Source organism: Pelmatolapia mariae, linkage group LG10_11 (assembly GCF_036321145.2).
Source record: "Pelmatolapia mariae isolate MD_Pm_ZW linkage group LG10_11, Pm_UMD_F_2, whole genome shotgun sequence".
NCBI classification, from domain to species: domain Eukaryota; kingdom Metazoa; phylum Chordata; class Actinopteri; order Cichliformes; family Cichlidae; genus Pelmatolapia; species Pelmatolapia mariae.
The window spans coordinates 29,625,873-29,643,692 of record NC_086236.1 but is presented as its reverse complement, the minus strand read 5'-3'; the positions used below and the strand labels follow the sequence as shown (position 1 = coordinate 29,643,692).

At 41.9% G+C, this 17,820-nt stretch overlaps 1 protein-coding gene across 3 annotated transcripts in view; it reads left to right on the top strand.

The window, feature by feature from the left end:
- grik2 (glutamate receptor, ionotropic, kainate 2) overlaps positions 1-17,820 on the top strand; it is a 348,416-nt gene that overhangs the window by 280,729 nt on the left and 49,867 nt on the right. For all 3 annotated transcript variants that reach the window (XM_063485023.1, XM_063485024.1, XM_063485022.1), the window contains exon 15: positions 7,681-7,906. In XM_063485023.1, coding sequence (XP_063341093.1) covers positions 7,681-7,906 — 226 coding nt within the window. The remainder of the gene's footprint in view (positions 1-7,680; positions 7,907-17,820) is intronic.

Genomic DNA, 17,820 nt, shown 5'->3' with positions numbered 1-17,820 from the left:
ATTAATCAAGTAGATAAAGCTCATTCACATGAGATCTGAGAAAAGAGGAAGCCAATTTATAGAAGAGAGGAAAAAAGAGAAAAGAAACAAATTGTGTTATTTTCCACCTTCCTTATGTTTATGATCATTTGGTAAAAACACTGTACACACTACAAAAAACAAAACAAAACAGTCTATGTTTAAACCCCCCTTCAAAAACTCCAACAACAATTTCATTTCTATTTTGTGAATCCTTTATGTATCCAAGGAAAAGTCTCTCTTACCATAAAATTCTCACTTTAAAGAGAGATGTGGCCAAAACGCCATGAACATAAACATGGCAGTGGGTTCACTATAGTGAAATCAACTTTATAAACACATTATATACATCTTCATCTTGATGCATGCTCAATCATCCAGGTAAGTAAATCTCCAAAAGTTGATTAGGGAAACATGCAGTCAGCTGAGACTGAAGAAGTCACTTGGATGAGTGACGAAACGTTTCTCCCACAAAAAGCTATGTCCAGATGAACAGCATCAACTTTTGGAGACATTATATACACATTAATAACCTATTAAAGCTAACTTGAAAGTGTGCTCATTATCTAGAAATATCTCTGGTAGTCTAAGGAGTTTGGAAAGTAAAGTGTCTGAACTTCTTTAAGTTTCTTGAAAATGTTTCACCTCTCATCCGAGAAGCTTCTTCAATTCTAAGAGCAATTGGTGGAGAGTTCCAGATTTTCAAGCCCTATTGGAAGTGTCCCAAAGAGGGTCCTGGACCCCTGATTGTTCCTCTGCCTAATCACCTGAGCCACGGTGTGAAAACGGGTGTGGCTCACAATCACACCCGTTTACACCTCAGAGCTTTTATATATATCTTAGTGCTGTCAGCGTTAATCTAGTTAAAATGACATTAACACTATAACTACATTAACGCGGATCGCCCTGTGCGTGGGGCTGGAAGGCATCAACGCGTTAATGAGCTGACCGCGCAAACGTATTGACGACGTCCATATATATAAAATTCTCCTCACGCGCCTGTGGGCGGTCTATGCTTCAAGCTCGGGTCCTCTACCAGAGGCCTGGGAGCTTGAGGGTCCTGTGCAGTATCTTAGCTGTTCCTAGGACTGCGCTGTTCTGGACAGAGATCTTAGTTGTTCTTGGGATCTGCTGGAGCCACTCGCCTAGCTTGGGAGTCACTGCACCTAGTGCTCCAATTACCACTGCGACCACTGATACCTTCACCCTCCACACCTTCTCCAGCTCTTCTCTGAGCCCTTGGTATTTCTCCAGCTTCTCGTGTCCCTTCTTCCTGATGTTGCTGTCATTGGGAACCGCTACATCTATCACTATGTCCGTCTTCTTCTGTTTGTGTATCACCACTATGTCCGGTTGGGTAAACACCACCATTTGTCCGTCTGTATCTGGAAGTCCCACAGGATCTGAGCTCGGTCATTCTCCACCACCCTTGGGGGCATGTCCCACTTTGACCTCTGGACTTCCAGGCCATATTTAGCACAGATGTTTCTGTATACTACACCGGCCACTTGGTTATGGTGTTCCATGTATGCCTGGTGTGATAGACCCCAGCCTCTATGGATCTTGTGCTCAGAGCTTGTTCCTGTGCTGCCATGATTAGTGCCTCTGTGCTGTCTTTCAGTCCAGCTTTGTCCAGCCACTGGTAGGATTTCTGAATGACGGCCACCTCCGCTATCAGGCAGTGGTACATACCATGTAGGGGCTTGTCCTTCCATGATGGTTCCTCGCCTTCCTCCTCTTTCTTGGGTTTCTGCTGCCTGAGGTATTCACTGAGCACATGGTCGTTTGGGGTCATCTTCCTGATGTATTCGTGGATGTTTGTTGTCTCATCCTGGACCGTGGTGCTGACACTCACTAGTCCCCGGCCTCCTTCCTTCCGCTTAGCGTACAGCCTCAGGGTGCTGGACTTGGGGTGAAACCTTCCATGCATGGTCAGGAGCTTCCTTGTCTCAGTTGCTTCTATCTCCTCCTTTGGCCAGCTTATTATCCCAGCTGGGTACCTGATCACGGGCAGGGCGTAGGTGTTGAAAGCCCGGATCTTGTTCTTCCCATTCAGCTGACTCCTCAGGACTTGCCTGACCGTCTGCTGGTACTTGGTGGTTGCAACTTTCCTAGTGGCCTCTTCGTGGTTTCCATTTGCCTGTGGGATCCCCAGGTACTTGTAACTGTCCTCTATGTCTGCAATGTTGCCTTCTGGTAGTTTGATCCCCACAGTTCTGACTACGTTCCCTCTCTTTGTTATCATCTGACTACATTTATTCAGTCCGAATGACATCCCGATATCATTGCTGCATATCCTGGTGGTGTGGATCAGTGAATCGATGTCTCGTTCACTCTTGGCAAACAGCTTGATGTCATCCATGTACAGGAGGTGGCTGACAACTGCTCCACTCCGTAGTCGGTATCCGTAGCCAGTCTTGTTAATGATCTCACTGAGGGGGTTCAGGCCTATGCAGAACAGCAGTGGGGACAGAGCATCTCCTTGGTAGATCCCGCACTTGATGGTGACTTGTGCTATGGGCTTGGAGTTGGCCTCTAGTGTTGTCCGCCACATCCCCATTGAGTTCCTGACGAAGGCTCTTAGGGTTCTGTTGATCTTGTACAGGTCTAGGCATTCCGGGATCCAGGTGTGGGGCATCGAGTCATACGCCTTCTTGTAATCAATCCAGGCAGTGCCTAGTCATGTAGTCTTGGCTGACTGTCAGACTGACAGTCTTGGCAATCCCTTTCTGTGCCCCGTATTCTTGCAGCAGGACAATGACTCCAAACTGTCACGGTCTGCCAGGATGTGGGGATGAGGGGAAGGAGGACCCAAATGCTAGACTCTGTGCGGTGAACAGTGCGTTTATTTACAGTGCAGCAAATATAGACAGCCAACAAATCCCCGTGTGTTCCCGACTCCCGTTTCGTGTTTCCTCTTTGTGCCTGTGCTTTGTGTCTCCGCTCCCTGTGAACCATCCACCTGCTGTTTCTTCGTTCCCACAAATCCTCCTGGGGAAAAACACACAAAGGCAGCTTTTAGAAAACTCCACAATCACGACTGACTAGCACTTACAGGCTTTGCTGGAAAACTGACGGGGAGTCACGTGTAACAATCCAGCACCGGAGAGAGCTCCACCACACTCTAAAGAAGCTCCTCCGATGAGGCTTGATCAGCGCCAGGTGTGTGTGAAGATCCTTGGGTGTGACCGGTCAGCTGGCAGGGCCACACCCACCAGGCCTGAAGGTGCCTGTCACGACCACACCCACACACGCACCCACACACACCTGCCAATACACAAACATGGAACACAGGAACAGCAGCAGTGCAGAAGACACACACATCAAATAATAATAATAATAATAATAATACTAATAATAATAGTCCACACTGCTCACAAACCCCGAGTCCCTGGAACCGGGTCCGTGACACAAACATACTGGCAAAGTCATTAAGAACTATCTTCAGCGTAAAGAAGAACAAGAAGTACTGGAAGTGATGGTATGGCCCCCACAGAGCCCTGATCTCAACATCATTGAGCGTATGTGGGATTACATGAAGACACAGAAGGATGTGAGGAAACCATCTGCAGATCTGTGGCTAGTTCTGCAAGATGTTTGGAACAACCTACCAGCCGAGTTCCTTCAAAAACTGTGTACAAGTGTACCTAGAAGAATTGATGCTTTTTTGAAGCCAAAGGGAGGTCACACCAAACATTAATTTGATTTAGATTTCTCTTTTGTTCATTCACTGCATTTTGTTGATTCATTAAAAATAAATGATTAACACTCATATTTTTGAAAGCATTCTTTTGTTTACAGCATTTTTCCTCACCCGCCTAAAACTTTTGCACAGTACTGTATATACACATATATAAAATATATTTAATGTCTTATTTGAAAGTAGAACTAACCTCATCTAGTTCTCTATACATATTTACAATAATAATGGCCAGCTTATTTTATGACAACCTTACTTTTATAAAACCTTAGTTTTTATAAAAGTAAAAACTTAGTCCACATGCTATCACCTTACAACACTAACAGAGCAGCTAACAGTAGTTTAGTAGCTAACAATACTTAGAATAGTCATAAAAACTAAGTTAATAACTACAAGAGACATAGTCCTAAACATAAATTAAGGAATAAAAAAGGTTTCACTTACCTTGCAGTCCAACAGCAGGTGCTAAAATATGGGTTTGAGTCCAAATTGTACTGTTATTAATTATTATTATGTTATCCATTGTTATAATCCATTGGTTTATGCAAGCATGGCTCCATGAGGCAAGCCAAAAAGAAAAAGTGCAGACTCCCAGTAGGCAGCAGTCTACCACCTACTGGCAGCCAGCTCTTTGCAGGCTGTTCCATTTATGCTGTTGAAAGGGAGTTTTTTCTTCCCACTGTCACCAAAACACTTGCTCATAGGGGGTCAAATGATTATTGGGGTTTTGGGGTTTTTTGTATTATTGCAGGGTTTACCTTGAGGTGATTGTTGTGGTGATTTGGCGCTGTATAAATAAAACTGAATTGAATCAACAAGCTTTGTTACTCTCACTGATTAAATTAAAAAAAGTTTAATGCTTTAGTTCACTCTGCATTTAGATCTATTTGAAAACGTCTATTCATCTCTACAATTTTAGGGAAAATCATACTTACTTTTACAACTAAAGTCCTTTATAGATGGTCATAGCATTCTGGGCATGAAACTGCCCACAGTACCAAATTTGAACTTTGAAGAATTAATTACCTTGAGGACCTTTGACTGAGATGTACTGCTGCTTTTAAAGGAGTAGACCACACCATTCTCAACATGACGTGTCTTGACAGGAGACATCAAAAATAGTGTCGAAGGCAACATTTATCACAGAGAACCTTCTGACTTCACCTTGGTATGTCTACATAATCTTCATCTTCTAACCCCTGGAGGTAATTTTAAAAAAATGGCCTAGTTTACCTTTTTTTTTTTTACAAAAGGATTGATTCTTATATACAGCTGTTCTACTCCACTTGATTTTCCTGACTCAAAGCACAACATGCCTCATTCACCCATTTATAGAAGCCTTTCAAATTTCCATGCTTAAGTGCTTTCTATTTCAAATTCACACGCATTGATACTCTGGATGCATCGGAGAGCACCTTGAGATTCCGTATCTTGCTCAAGCGTACTTGGTATGCAGAGGGAACAGAAACAAAAACAAAAAGAGCTACAAAGTCCAAACAAAACAGAAAACAGACCAGTGGCTGACCCGGCCAAAGGACAGTCAGAGAGGATTCTGACTGTTTGGAGGTTGGCCCAGTCATATATTGAGGTCTAGAGGCAGAGGCCAGTGCAGGAAAAACAGTTCAGGAAGTCTGCCAGGAGTCCAATAACTGCGATGAAGCAATTCAGGAGGCCTGCCAGGTGGCAAGCAGTGTAGAAAAATAAATGCAGGGAATCAGCCAGGGGAACGAAGAATGAATAAAATGAAGGAACCCTGGGAATGGGCAATTGAAGAGATGTGGCTTATCTTGCTGCAAAGATGATTAATTGGAGGCTGGTATTGACGAAGACTCCTCAGGAAGCAAAGCCAGTGGTCAACGAATTGGAAGAGAAGATAGAGACCCTATGGCTTGGGTTCAGCTCACAAGGGACCCTCAGGCTCAGGCCAAACAGGACCAACTGGCTCAGATGGCTCGGACCCCACTGGTTTGGGTGGTGTGGACAGCACTGGCCTGAAGACCATTGAGAAGAGGTGATCAAGAAAACCTGGAAAGCGGAAGCAGAGGAAGCTGAGAGTGTGGTGGTGGCAGGTTCCTCTTCTTCAACCCACTGGCCATGGCTGCCAAGAGGAGCAGATATCCTGCAGCAGCTTTATGAAGGAACTCATTTACCACAGCAGTGACATGAAGGAGCTTGTCTACCGTCTTCCTCCCTCAGCTCTTAACATATTTTCCAAACGAGAAGTTTTTGGAGAAGTAAAGGATTCTTCTTTAATCATGCATCTATAGTGACCAGCATGGCTGACAGTTTTTATGTTAGGGGACTGGAAGATGCGGTCAAGGATTTTTTGCACACTAGTCATTTCCTTTCTGTACCTTGAAACAACAAAATACAAAAACAAGCCAGTATATACACACCAGGTGATTAGGGAGATGGGAAACGCCTGGGAACACAGCTGAACAGACTGACTAACGGGACAAGAAAAAGTAAAACTAAACACAGGACACACACAGCACCAAACCAAAACAGGAAATAACTAACATTGACACCAGGAATAAGACACACGAGCTTAGTACAGAGACAGAAGACAAAACACAGAGACAGAACCAGAACAGACAGAACAGTTTAAAGAAATCATTAAAAGCTCAGAATTACCATGACATTATGCCCATGATGAGTATATATAAACCTTTGAAAATCTGTCAATTTAAGACTTTATTTAAAAACATACAAAACACATTCTAAATTCTAACTAACTCAACAGCAAAGATTTGGATGAACCAGGATATTTTAAAGCATTTACAAATATAAGGCCCCTTCAGTGTCATCAGTTTCACTGAGGGTTTAGCAGAAATAAAAAAAGAGGACAGCATTAGCCTTTCCATCGTGGCAGAAGCAGGTGGATGAAAACTTTATTAAACTGGTGATGACTTAAGAGGATCAGCCAGCACAAAGTATTTTGGGAGCTTGTACTTGTATTTTGAATTTCATAAGATTTGATCCAGTATTTCTAAACTATGAGGATGTAACATATTGGATGGATTCTTTTGAACTATTTTGGTTTGGCAGCTATTCATTGTATGCACTAGTTGTGTTTCCCACCACCTCTCGCATGGTTTGAATGAAATCAGCTCTGAATCCCTGTACGTAGGCTCTTGGAAAAATACCTTGGCTGTCTGCCTGACTTAGAGTATAGGTGGTTATCTGACTCTCCGTGTATTCACAGCCACTGCTCTCGCCTTATCAGCAGTCTGAAGCTTGCATGCTCAATTGCCTGATTTGTCAAGAGTGACTCCAAAAGATTCTGATAGGCACTCCACAAATCACCCAGTTGATCTAAAATATCGACCAGCCACAAAAAGTCATTACACACAATAATGGCGGGCAGGACCTTGAAGATGTGACTTAATTACTTTTCAAATGGCTTCAAAAATGGCTTCAAATCTGCCTCCCCAGAGAGTAATGTGGTCTTGGACTTTTCATGGTGATTACAGGTGTACTAAGTTGGGCACTGTGCTCTGCTACTGAGAGTACTCTGCTGCTGCTTATGCCTGTAAGTGTTATCAGCTTTATGGGCATCAAAGAAGAACATTATGGTCATACAAATTCAGACTGTTCACACTGCTGTTTAGCATGCTTGTCTGCTTCAACTTATATTCCACTCGTAAGCGATATTGACGGAGGCAGGCAGAAAGCATAACGTACTGCTATAGCTCCAAAAAAATTCTACTAAACCTAATGAAATTTGGAAAGTAGATGATTGCATGCATTGGCAGTATTTGAAAGTGTGATTGTATGAATGTCACTCACACACACACACATTAACTCTTTATGAATCTCTAAATTTAACGTTACAACTTTAGGATGATTAAAACATACAGTACATGGCTTTTACAATGAATACATTTAGCTAAATTATAAATTGCTTTGTGTTTAAGTAGTTAAATATTCTTTTCTCACATTACACTTCTATGTCTCCTCAGAAAACCAAGATCTCAACATATGATAAAATGTGGGAGTTTATGAGCAGTCGGCGGCACTCTGTGATGGTGAAGAATGTTGAGGAAGGCATTCACCGTGTGCTCACCTCGGACTACGCATTCCTCATGGAATCCACCACCATCGAATTTGTGACGCAGCGCAACTGCAACCTCACACAGATTGGAGGCCTCATTGACTCAAAAGCCTATGGGGTCGGGACCCCAATGGGTATGTGACACATGTTATAATGATGTAATGTGTTTTGCTTAGAAAAAAATGCTCTTAAGGTTGTAGCATATACAATATTTTTTTCTAGACTCTACAAACTACTTAGAGCGATCTATTTTGCAATGCATTAGGAAATCTGAAATCAAGTTTTAGTTGCCGTTTCTGTTTCTTTGAAATGTGCTTCCTTTCTGCTCTTCATTGGCAACGTCAGAACTTTGAGCCAGCATGAAAAGTGTAAGACTAACATAGCCACTATGATGTCTCCAATTAGTTTTGAAGCCTTTACTTTAGGGTTTTGAATATCACCATTTTGTTTTTTTATAAACTTGGCCTGACCATGTTTGAAAGAGAGAGTAAACTTGGGGAAATATCTGCAGATGCAGTTACTAGCTAGCAAATTAATATTGGGGTTTTTTTTTCGTTCTTTTTGTTATTTAACAGCAGCTAACGCACCGAAAAAAACATCAGGATATGCTTAAAGCTCACCTCGGTATCACTGTCAACGGATAGAAGTGACCTTCGATAATATACTATTTTCAAAGCCTCCTCGAGAGTAAATAAACATGAACACATTGATAGTTGAGGTAAACAGCAGACTGACAGCTTACATCAGAGAGGAACAGCAGCCAGAGTTGTTTGTCCTACAGCACCTCCCATAGAAAACAGAATTCAGTTGACTCTAGTCTGCAATCTACTGACCTCTAGTGGTGAGATTTTACACACTCTCTTTAAAAATATCGATAAGGTCAGACAAAGAAACATTGATTTCAGTCCAGAAATTTCCTTCATTATGCCAAATTTTAGGCCTTAAGTGGGTTATTAACATAAAAGGTCAGGTCTTTTAACATAGGTATCTCTTTTGGAGCTTGACTCAAGTGTAATTGCAAAGAACATGTTTTTGTTGCAGAACAGCACCTCAGTATATTAAGTGGCTGTACACTATGGAGGTTAAAAAAGCAGTTATTGTGAAAGCTTCATTGATGGCTCTGTAATGGAAGCAAATACAGATTTTCCACTTTGACACTGCACTTGAAGGATAGAGGTCAGAGCCTAATTATTGTAAGCCCTTTAATTAGATGGATTTGATGTTTACTTCATAATAGGTGTCATCGTTTGATGTTGAACAGAATCCTGATTATTATTTTTTTGTTATTTTGTTGACTTCACAGTGGCTTTTAAACATATTTTATGTTATTCCTTTACCACATAATTAGTGATTTACTGGTAATATAGCCTACTTCTACTGGTAATGTAGGAGTAGGAAGGATCAAAGAGATGATTCTGCTTTGATGTTTCATAAATCAGGATCATGAATATATCGAGGTGTGGTATACTTTGCTTTGTTGTTGCACATTAAAACCAAACTTAACCGTACCTTGACAGTTTACATTGCAACACATGCCAGAGGGTAATCCTTATGGAGGAATACTTAGCCCCAGGATTGTCCCTGCTATCTTCAGCATGCAGAAGAACAGTGCAACACAAATAGAGAGGTGAAAACACAGGGTATATTGTTAAACACTTTATTAGATTAAGCAGCAGATTTTCATAATTTGCTACAAATACAGTAAGACGAAAACTTCTTGCTAGGTTCTTTTACAGTTACAGATGGCAGGGATCTTGCAACAGTAACCTCACATAAATTATAAAATCAAGCTATAGCTTTCACAGAGAGGCGATTATCCTGTCAGTGTTATACGTCATTGTTATTAACTGGCTCAGAAGCAAAGGATACATTTTTACCATGGGCCACCTCAGGAATGGATAACTGGCTTTTGTTTTTATATTTCCTGTAAATCACTTTGTAACAGATTCCTGTCTTTAAAAGTGCCATATAAATTCATTTTACTTCCTTACCTCCTTACTCCGAATCAAAACACTCAAATGCAGGTTTAAAAAAAGTTTTAGTTTCAGACAGTTCGGCAGTACTCAGAACAGCCCTTAGATCCTCAAAGCTGGAGTAAACTGTCTTTCTTAAAACTTTTTAAACTCAGGGTGGGTATAGAGAAAAAAATGTTTTTCACTCACCCTTGAGTGATGATATCTGTGGAGGTGGGTCACTGTTGGTTGACACAAACTGAGCTGCAGGCTCTGAGGATGAAGCAGTTTCAAGCCAAGCCAGCGGCACTTCACTGTGGACCGGCAGAGGTGATGCGACAGCCAATGGCGGCTTGGGAGGTCGCCGGTGGTGCAGCTTTGCAGATAGAGCCGGTCCAGCCCGTGCGGGAAACCTCTGGTTGAGGCAAAGCAGGGCTAGCAGCAAGGTCTGAATGGTGCAGCTAGAGCTCATGTTGATGGCTGGGCCGTCTGTCCCTAGGAACTGGTACAGGTGAAGAAACTCGCTAAACCCCTGCCGTCCCCACCTGAGGAGCAGATATGGGTGCAGGGACGGGTTAGGTCCTGGCCACCATCACCCTAGGCACAGGGACAGGTGCAGGAGCAAGCTGGACACCAGTCATCCCCACCCAAGGAACAGATATGGAGCAGGAGTGGACTGGGTCTCAGCTGCCCTCGCCCTGGGTGCAGGCAAAGCCCTAGCCGCTCAAGGAACCAGGGCAGGGACAGGGACCAGCTGGGCCCTAGCCACCCTCACCGGGGAAACTGGAAGAGTGCAGGGGAAGTCAGGGTCCTAGCCGTCCTGCGAGTAGGAACAGGCTGAGACACAGGTTTGAGATAATGACAGGAGGAGAGAAATGGTCAGGTTCAAAGTCAAATTCCGGGGAGAGAGTCTCAGATGCTGGAACAGTTCGTATGGATGGAAGTTGGTAATGACCAGTCTTCTGATAGCCCAGTGCAAATAATAAACAGTCTTAGATTTTGCTGGGCTTGTGGTGTGCTGAACAGCAGTTTTCGGCTTGTGGTGATTTGGAGGGAAAAAGTCAAACTCACTCACCACTGGGTACTGCTCCGCAAGGCCCTGCCTCCTCTTGGCAGAGACATGGGAAAGAAACTGAGAGCTTAAACATACTGGATAAAGATGACTAGAAACAGGGAAGTATATAACTGAACTAAGTCTGACTAATGAAACAGGAAGTAGAACTTAACCCTCTCGAGGCAGGTGTTGCCAATTTGCAACGGTTAAAAACTAACAACCCCACATACATATTTTATGAGGGTTTTTTTTTTTGATAATTTTACCAAAATATCAGATTTTTCCTGTAACTAAAACTTAATTTGAGCCTGAGAGGGTTAACACAGTGCAGATTGTGAAAAAGGCTAACACAATAAAATAATGGGCTGATTCTCATATAGTGCTTTTCTACTCTCCCGGAGTACTCAAAGCGCTGTATACAACATGCCTCATTGACCCATTCACACAAGCACTTCTAAACACAAGTGCAAACGAATCTACATTCACACTCCGATGAACACATCGGAAGGCAACTTGGGGTTAGTATCTAGGGAAGCAAAGGATTGAACCACCAACTTTCCAATCAGTAGCTTATCTGCTCTACTACCTGAGCCACAGCCACCCCACAAAATAGGAAATATACATGTGAAAACTAAACCGTGGAAGAGATGCCTCTGCCTCCATCGAGGTTGGTTGCGAGCTCTCGGTGGATTGGTTGGTAAAGGCTGTATACTCAAGAACCAATTCCAGTTCTTGGTTGGTCCACTGCGCTTGCCTGTTGGTCTGGAGTTGGAAACCAGAGGACAGACTAACCTGTGCTCCAAGTCTTCAGTTCAATTCAATTCAATTCAATTTTATTTATATAGCACCAAATCATGACAACAGTCGCCTCAAGGCGCTTTATATTGTAAAGTAGATCGTACAATAATACATACAGAGAAAACCGAGCAATCATATGACCAGTGTTGGGCAAGTTACTTTGAAATAGTAATTCAATTATAGTTACTAGTTACTTCTTCAAAAAAGTAACTGAGTTAGAAACTCAGTTACAATATTCTAAAAGTAATTAATTACTTGGAAAAGTAACTATTGCGTTACTTAAAAAAAAAAAAAAGAATGTTTAACCCTCTGGCGTCCAGAGTATAATTGGCCATTTTTTTACTACTCTTGATTTTCCCTCCACATTTTACCTTTAAAAACATTTACTTTGCCTTGTTTGGTATCATTCTTTTTAGCGCAACCTCACGTGCCTGAATTTACAGTCATGTTTTCATTTTGACAAACTGTATAACCAGAATTGATCTAAAATCAGACAAAAAACATAAAATCAGAGTAGAAAAAGTTATATTTTTACTGTAACAACCACAAACATGTTTAATGAATCATATTTCATAACTTTAAATGCAAATATTGAAATTTTTGTCAATTTTAAAATCCTATGCACAAGTTTTGCAAACAACAAAGTTATTTGCATCCATTTACCTTTTACCCTTTTTTAAAATAACCATTTCAAACTATTTACAGAACAATCAGCTGTTCTTCAATAAGATGCCACAAATTATTTGTGCCACTCCAAATATTTCTGTCCACTATAAAGGAGAACATCACAGCCTGATACCTGCAGGTCTGACAGCAGCAGGTGTATCACTCCTGTTTCTACCTGGAGACAGCAGTCGCCTCATTGTTCTGACACACAACACAAAACTATCCACAACACTACACACTAACTACACAAGACAACACATTAACTACACACTCCAAACACGCTAAACGTCACAAATCTCTCACATCTCAAAACTCACTCTCTCTCTTTTCCTGCTCTCTCTCTCTCTCTCTCTCGCCGTCACTCCTAAAACTTTTTTTTGTTTTGTTTTTTTTGCTCATAAGCAGAGAGTGCTTGCTAGCGCTAACGTGACAAAACTATTGAGGAAAAAAACGCCGCGTATTTATTGTTTATCATGACTCTGGTTTTACGTGGAATATCGACACAATTTATAAACTGGTATATGTCACCTTGTTGCTTTGTCTTTAAGTGGTCATGTGATTGACTTACCACGACTACTTTATTCTTCCTCAGTCAAACAGCAGCACTCATGCGATTGTTTTGCCTCCTTAGCTCCAGGTGTTGTGCTAGACAGTGATCGTGATTAGCGTCCGCGGGAGCGCGCAGCTGCTTAAAGCTGTAGCGTCCAGAAGATGCGGTAAGCTGAACACAGCTTCAACCGTCTGTTTGTTGAAAAATAGTAACGGACCGCGTTTCCTTGTTAGTAACTGTAACACCGTTGTAACGATAGGAATAGTAATCAGTTAGATTACTCATTACTGAAAAAAGTAACGCCGTTAGTAACGCCGTTACTTGTAACGCCGTTATTCCCATCACTGCATATGACCCCCTATGAGCAAGCACTTTGGCGACAGTGCGAAAGAAAAACTCCCTTTTAACAGGAAGAAACCTCCGACAGAACCAGGCTCAGGGAGGGGCGGGACCATCTGCTGTGATTGGTTGGGGTGAGAGAAGGAAGACAGGATAAAGACATGCTGTGGAAGAGAGACAGAGATTAATAACAGATATGATTCAATGCAGAGAGGTCTATTAACACATAGTGAGTGAGAAAGCTGACTGGAAAGGAAAAACTCAATGCATCATGGGAATCCCCGGCAGCCTACGTCTATTGCAGCATAACTAAGGGAGGATTCAGGGTCACCTGGTCCAGCCCTAACTATATGCTTTAGCAAAAAGGAAAGTTTGAAGCCTAATCTTAAAAGTAGAGATAGTGTCTGTCTCCTGAATCCAAACTGGAAGCTGGTTCCACAGAAGAGGGGCCTGAAAACTGAAGGCTCTGCCTCCCATTCTACTTTTAAATACTCTAGGAACAACAAGTAAGGCTGCAGAGCGAGAGCGAAGTGCTCTAATAGGGTGATATGGTACTACAAGGTCATTAAGATAAGATGGGGCCTGATTATTTAAGACCTTGTATGTGAGGAGCAGGATTTTCAATTCTGGATTTAACAGGAAGCCAATGAAGGGAAGCCAAAACAGGAGAAATCTGCTCTCTCTTTCTAGTCCCTGTCAGGACTCTTGCTGCAGCATTTTGGATTAACTGAAGGCTTTTCAGGGAGTTTTTAGGACTTCCTGATAATAATGAATTACAGTCGTCCAGCCTGGAAGTAATAAATGCATGAACTAGTTTTTCAGCGTCACTCTGAGACAGGATATTTCTAACTTTAGAGATGTTGCACAAATGGAAGAAAGCAGTCTTACATATTTGTTTAATATGTGCATTGAAGGACATGTCCTGGTCAAAAATGACTCCAAGGTTCCTCACAGCATTACTGGAGGGCAAGGTAATGCCATCCAGAGTAAGAATCTGGTTAGATACCATATTTCTAAGATTTTCAGGGCCGAGTACAATAACCTCAGTTTGATCTGAATTAAGAAGCAGAAAGTTAGCAGCCATCCAGGTCTTTATGTCTTTAAGACATTCCTGCAGTTTAACTAATCGGTGTGTGTTATCTGGCTTCATGGACAGATAGAGCTGGGTGTCATCAGCATAGCAGTGTAAATGTATGCTATGTCTTCTAATGATGCTGCCTAAGGGAAGCATGTATAATGTAAACAGAATTGGTCCTAGCACTGAACCCTGTGGAACTCCATAATTAACCTCAGTGTGTGGAGAGGACTCTCCATTTACATGAACAAACTGGAGTCTATTAGACAGATATGATACAAACCACTGCAGTGCAGTACCTGTAATACCTACAGCATGCTCTAATCGCTCTAATAGGATATTATGGTCGACAGTATCGAACGCTGCACTGAGGTCTAGCAGGACAAGCACAGAGATGAGTCCACTGTCAGAGGCCATAAGAAGATCATTTGTAACCTTCACTAAAGCTGTTTCTGTGCTGTGATGAGCTCTGAAACCTGACTGAAACTCTTCAAATAAGCCATTCCTCTGCAGATGATCTGTTAGCTGTTTGACAACTACTCTTTCAAGGATGTTTGATATGAAAGGAAGGTTGGAGATTGGCCTATAATTAGCTAAGACTGCTGGGTCTAGAGATGCTTTTTAAGTAAATGTTTAACTACAGCCAGCTTGAAGGCCTGTGGTACATAGCCAAGTCTTGAGCAAAAGTCCTTGCATACTAGTGACATGAATTTTGGGCCCCAATTCCAAGACAATATCCTGCAGGATATCATTAGATTGAAGAAAGCTGGTCAGAAGCTAAGCTGTTTCTAAAGCAGATGGGAGATTTGGCAGAACAACAAAGTGTGCAAACTTGGAAAAGCAATCAACAATAGTAAGGATAACTGTATTACCAGATGAGGGAGGCAAACCAGTCACAAAGATTTCGGAGAAGACAGAGTGAACCACCTGATAGCGAGCTTGAAAATTTGAGTGCAGTTAGGACATGCAGACACATAATCTTGGACATCCTCAATTAGAGATGGCAGCCAAAATAGGTAGTACAGAAAAAAGATGGTGGGATTCTTATAGATTCATCTAGATGGCTTCTGGACCATTACCTGGGACTGGTTTGTTGTCCTGGGCTTACTGGTTCAGTGATTCTGTTTCCCATGTTAGAGAACCTATGCAGGATGGCAGAAGGATGGTGGTGCTTTCAGAGGTGGTCTCAAAGGTGGCGATTTGGTGGGAGAGTGCTGGTTTTATGGTGCGGGAGCCAGGTCTGTAGGTAATACAGAGGTTAAATCTGGTGAAGAACAAAGTCCTCCTTGCTTACTAAGCATCCCTTGGCTGCCTTTATGGTCTGTCCAAACCGCAAAGGGCTCCTCAGCCCCCTCTAACCAGTATCACCATTCCTCCAGGGCAAGTTTACATTATAATTGCGTTCTGCAGGAGAGTGACAGCAGGTTCTGGTTGCAGGAACAGGCCACTCCTCCACAGCTGTGACCTTAGCAGGGTCTGCTTTGTACCATCTTTTTTAAATGATGAAACCAAGAAAAGAAACTGATATGAAACTCGATTTCTCACCTTTGACATACAATTTATTTTCCAGCAGGCACTGCAGCACTTTGCAAACCTGAGGCTGGTGTTTTTAGAGTGTTTCTAAAATAATGAGAATGTCATACAGGTAAACAAAGACAAACTGGTTCAGATAATCTCAGAGGACATCATTTACCACTGACTGATATACTGCTGATGCATTGGTGAGTCGGAATGATATGACTAAATATTCAAAATGGTCAAGGTGGGTGTTAAAAGTGATTTTCCACTTATCTCCCTTTTTTAGATTGTATGTGTTGTTGAAGTCAAGTTATGAGGAAACAGTTGCTCTTTGTGACAGTTCAAAATCAGAGATTAGGAGAGGCAATAGATACTTGACAAATGGTTTTGTCCTACTTCTCCATTAATAAGAATCCTATTCCCAGGGGGAAGAAGAAGGACAAATGATATGTGCAGCTAATGAGTCAATAATGTATTTTTTCATGGCTTCAAGTTCAGGTTTAATGAGAATGTACAGTCAACTGATAAGAAATGAAATACCTGGGAGCACTTTCTTCATTGCCAGATCTTGTACTCTGTATTGTCCTTTGGAATTGTGGACATATTCATGCACCTACTTGGACATTGTGTAAAATAATATATCACAATCAAAATATTCAACAAAAGTAAGTTTGTTAGGTTACAGTGTTTTGATATTTGTTAAATAGAGTAGAGGAAGGTTTTTTTTGCCACTTTCTTTGGCAGATTGTATACAGAGATATTTTAAAAGTGGTGTTTTTTATTAAATCTGGAAAGCTGAAACATTTATGTTGATCCCAATCATTTTCTTTAAAAATTGCAGGGTAAAGCATTCACAGCATTTCACTTGTTCAGCTGACTTCACCTGACTAAAGCCTTTCTATGTCAGTCACTGGGATTAGTTGGGAAGCCAGCTCTAGGAAAAGTCTTGGTGATTCCTAACTCTTTGATTTCCAGATGATGGAGGCCACTGTGCTTACTGGGACCTTCCTTGCTGCAGAATTTTTTCTGTACCCTTCTCCAGATCAGTGCCTCGATACAATGCTGTCTCTGAGGTCTACAGAAAATTCCTTAGACTTCATGACTTGGTTTGTGCTCTGACATGCACCATCAGCTATGGGACCTAATTTAGACATGTATGTCTCTTTTCAAATCATTCCCAGTCAATTGGATTTACCACAGGTAGACTCCCATCAAGTTGTAGAAATATCTGAAAAGAAGAAGGGCAGAAGAGATGGTAAATCAGAATCAGGGTACTTTATTGATTCCTAGGGGAAATTATGTTGATTGCAGTGCTCCAGTACAAACAGTAACACAGACAGACAATACAAGAAGTAAGAAATAGCACAATATATATAATATATACATACATATAAGTCACTTACTGATAAATATCTGAATAAGAAAGAAAGAAAGAAAGAAAGAAAGGAAAAAATTAAGAGTGTGTAAAGAGGTGTAACTATTGCAGTGTTTACAGTGTGTTAGATGGAGGAGTTGTACAGGGAGATGGCCACAGGCAGGAATGATTTCCTGTGTCGTTCAGTGGTGCTTTTTGGTGATCACCAGTGTGTGAATGTGTGTGTGAATGGGTGGATGACTGGATGTGTAAAGCGCTTTGGGGTCCTTAGGGACTATTAAAGCACTATATAAATACAGGCCATTTACCATCTCAGTCTCTCACTGAGCGTGCTCCTGTGACGGGCCAGCATGTCATGGAGTGGGTGGGAGGAATTATCCAATATTGTCTTTATCTTGGAGAACATTCGCCTCTCCAACACCACCTTAAGAGAGTCCAGCTCCATCCCCACAACAATGCTGGCCTTGCGGATCAGTTTATTGAGTCTGTTAGCATCAGCAACCCTCAACCTGCTGCCCCAGCATGCAACAGCATAGAGGACAGCATTGGCCACAACAGACACGAGTCGTAGACAGAAGTAACTGAGAGAGTTCAGTCTTTTTCAAAATAAAACACTGTTCAGAGTCAGATAATAAATAAAATGGAAATGATGTAAGTTATTTATTTTTTCTGTGCGGTACGAGCCTCAACTCTCGGGGCCCGATACCAGTCCACGGCCCGG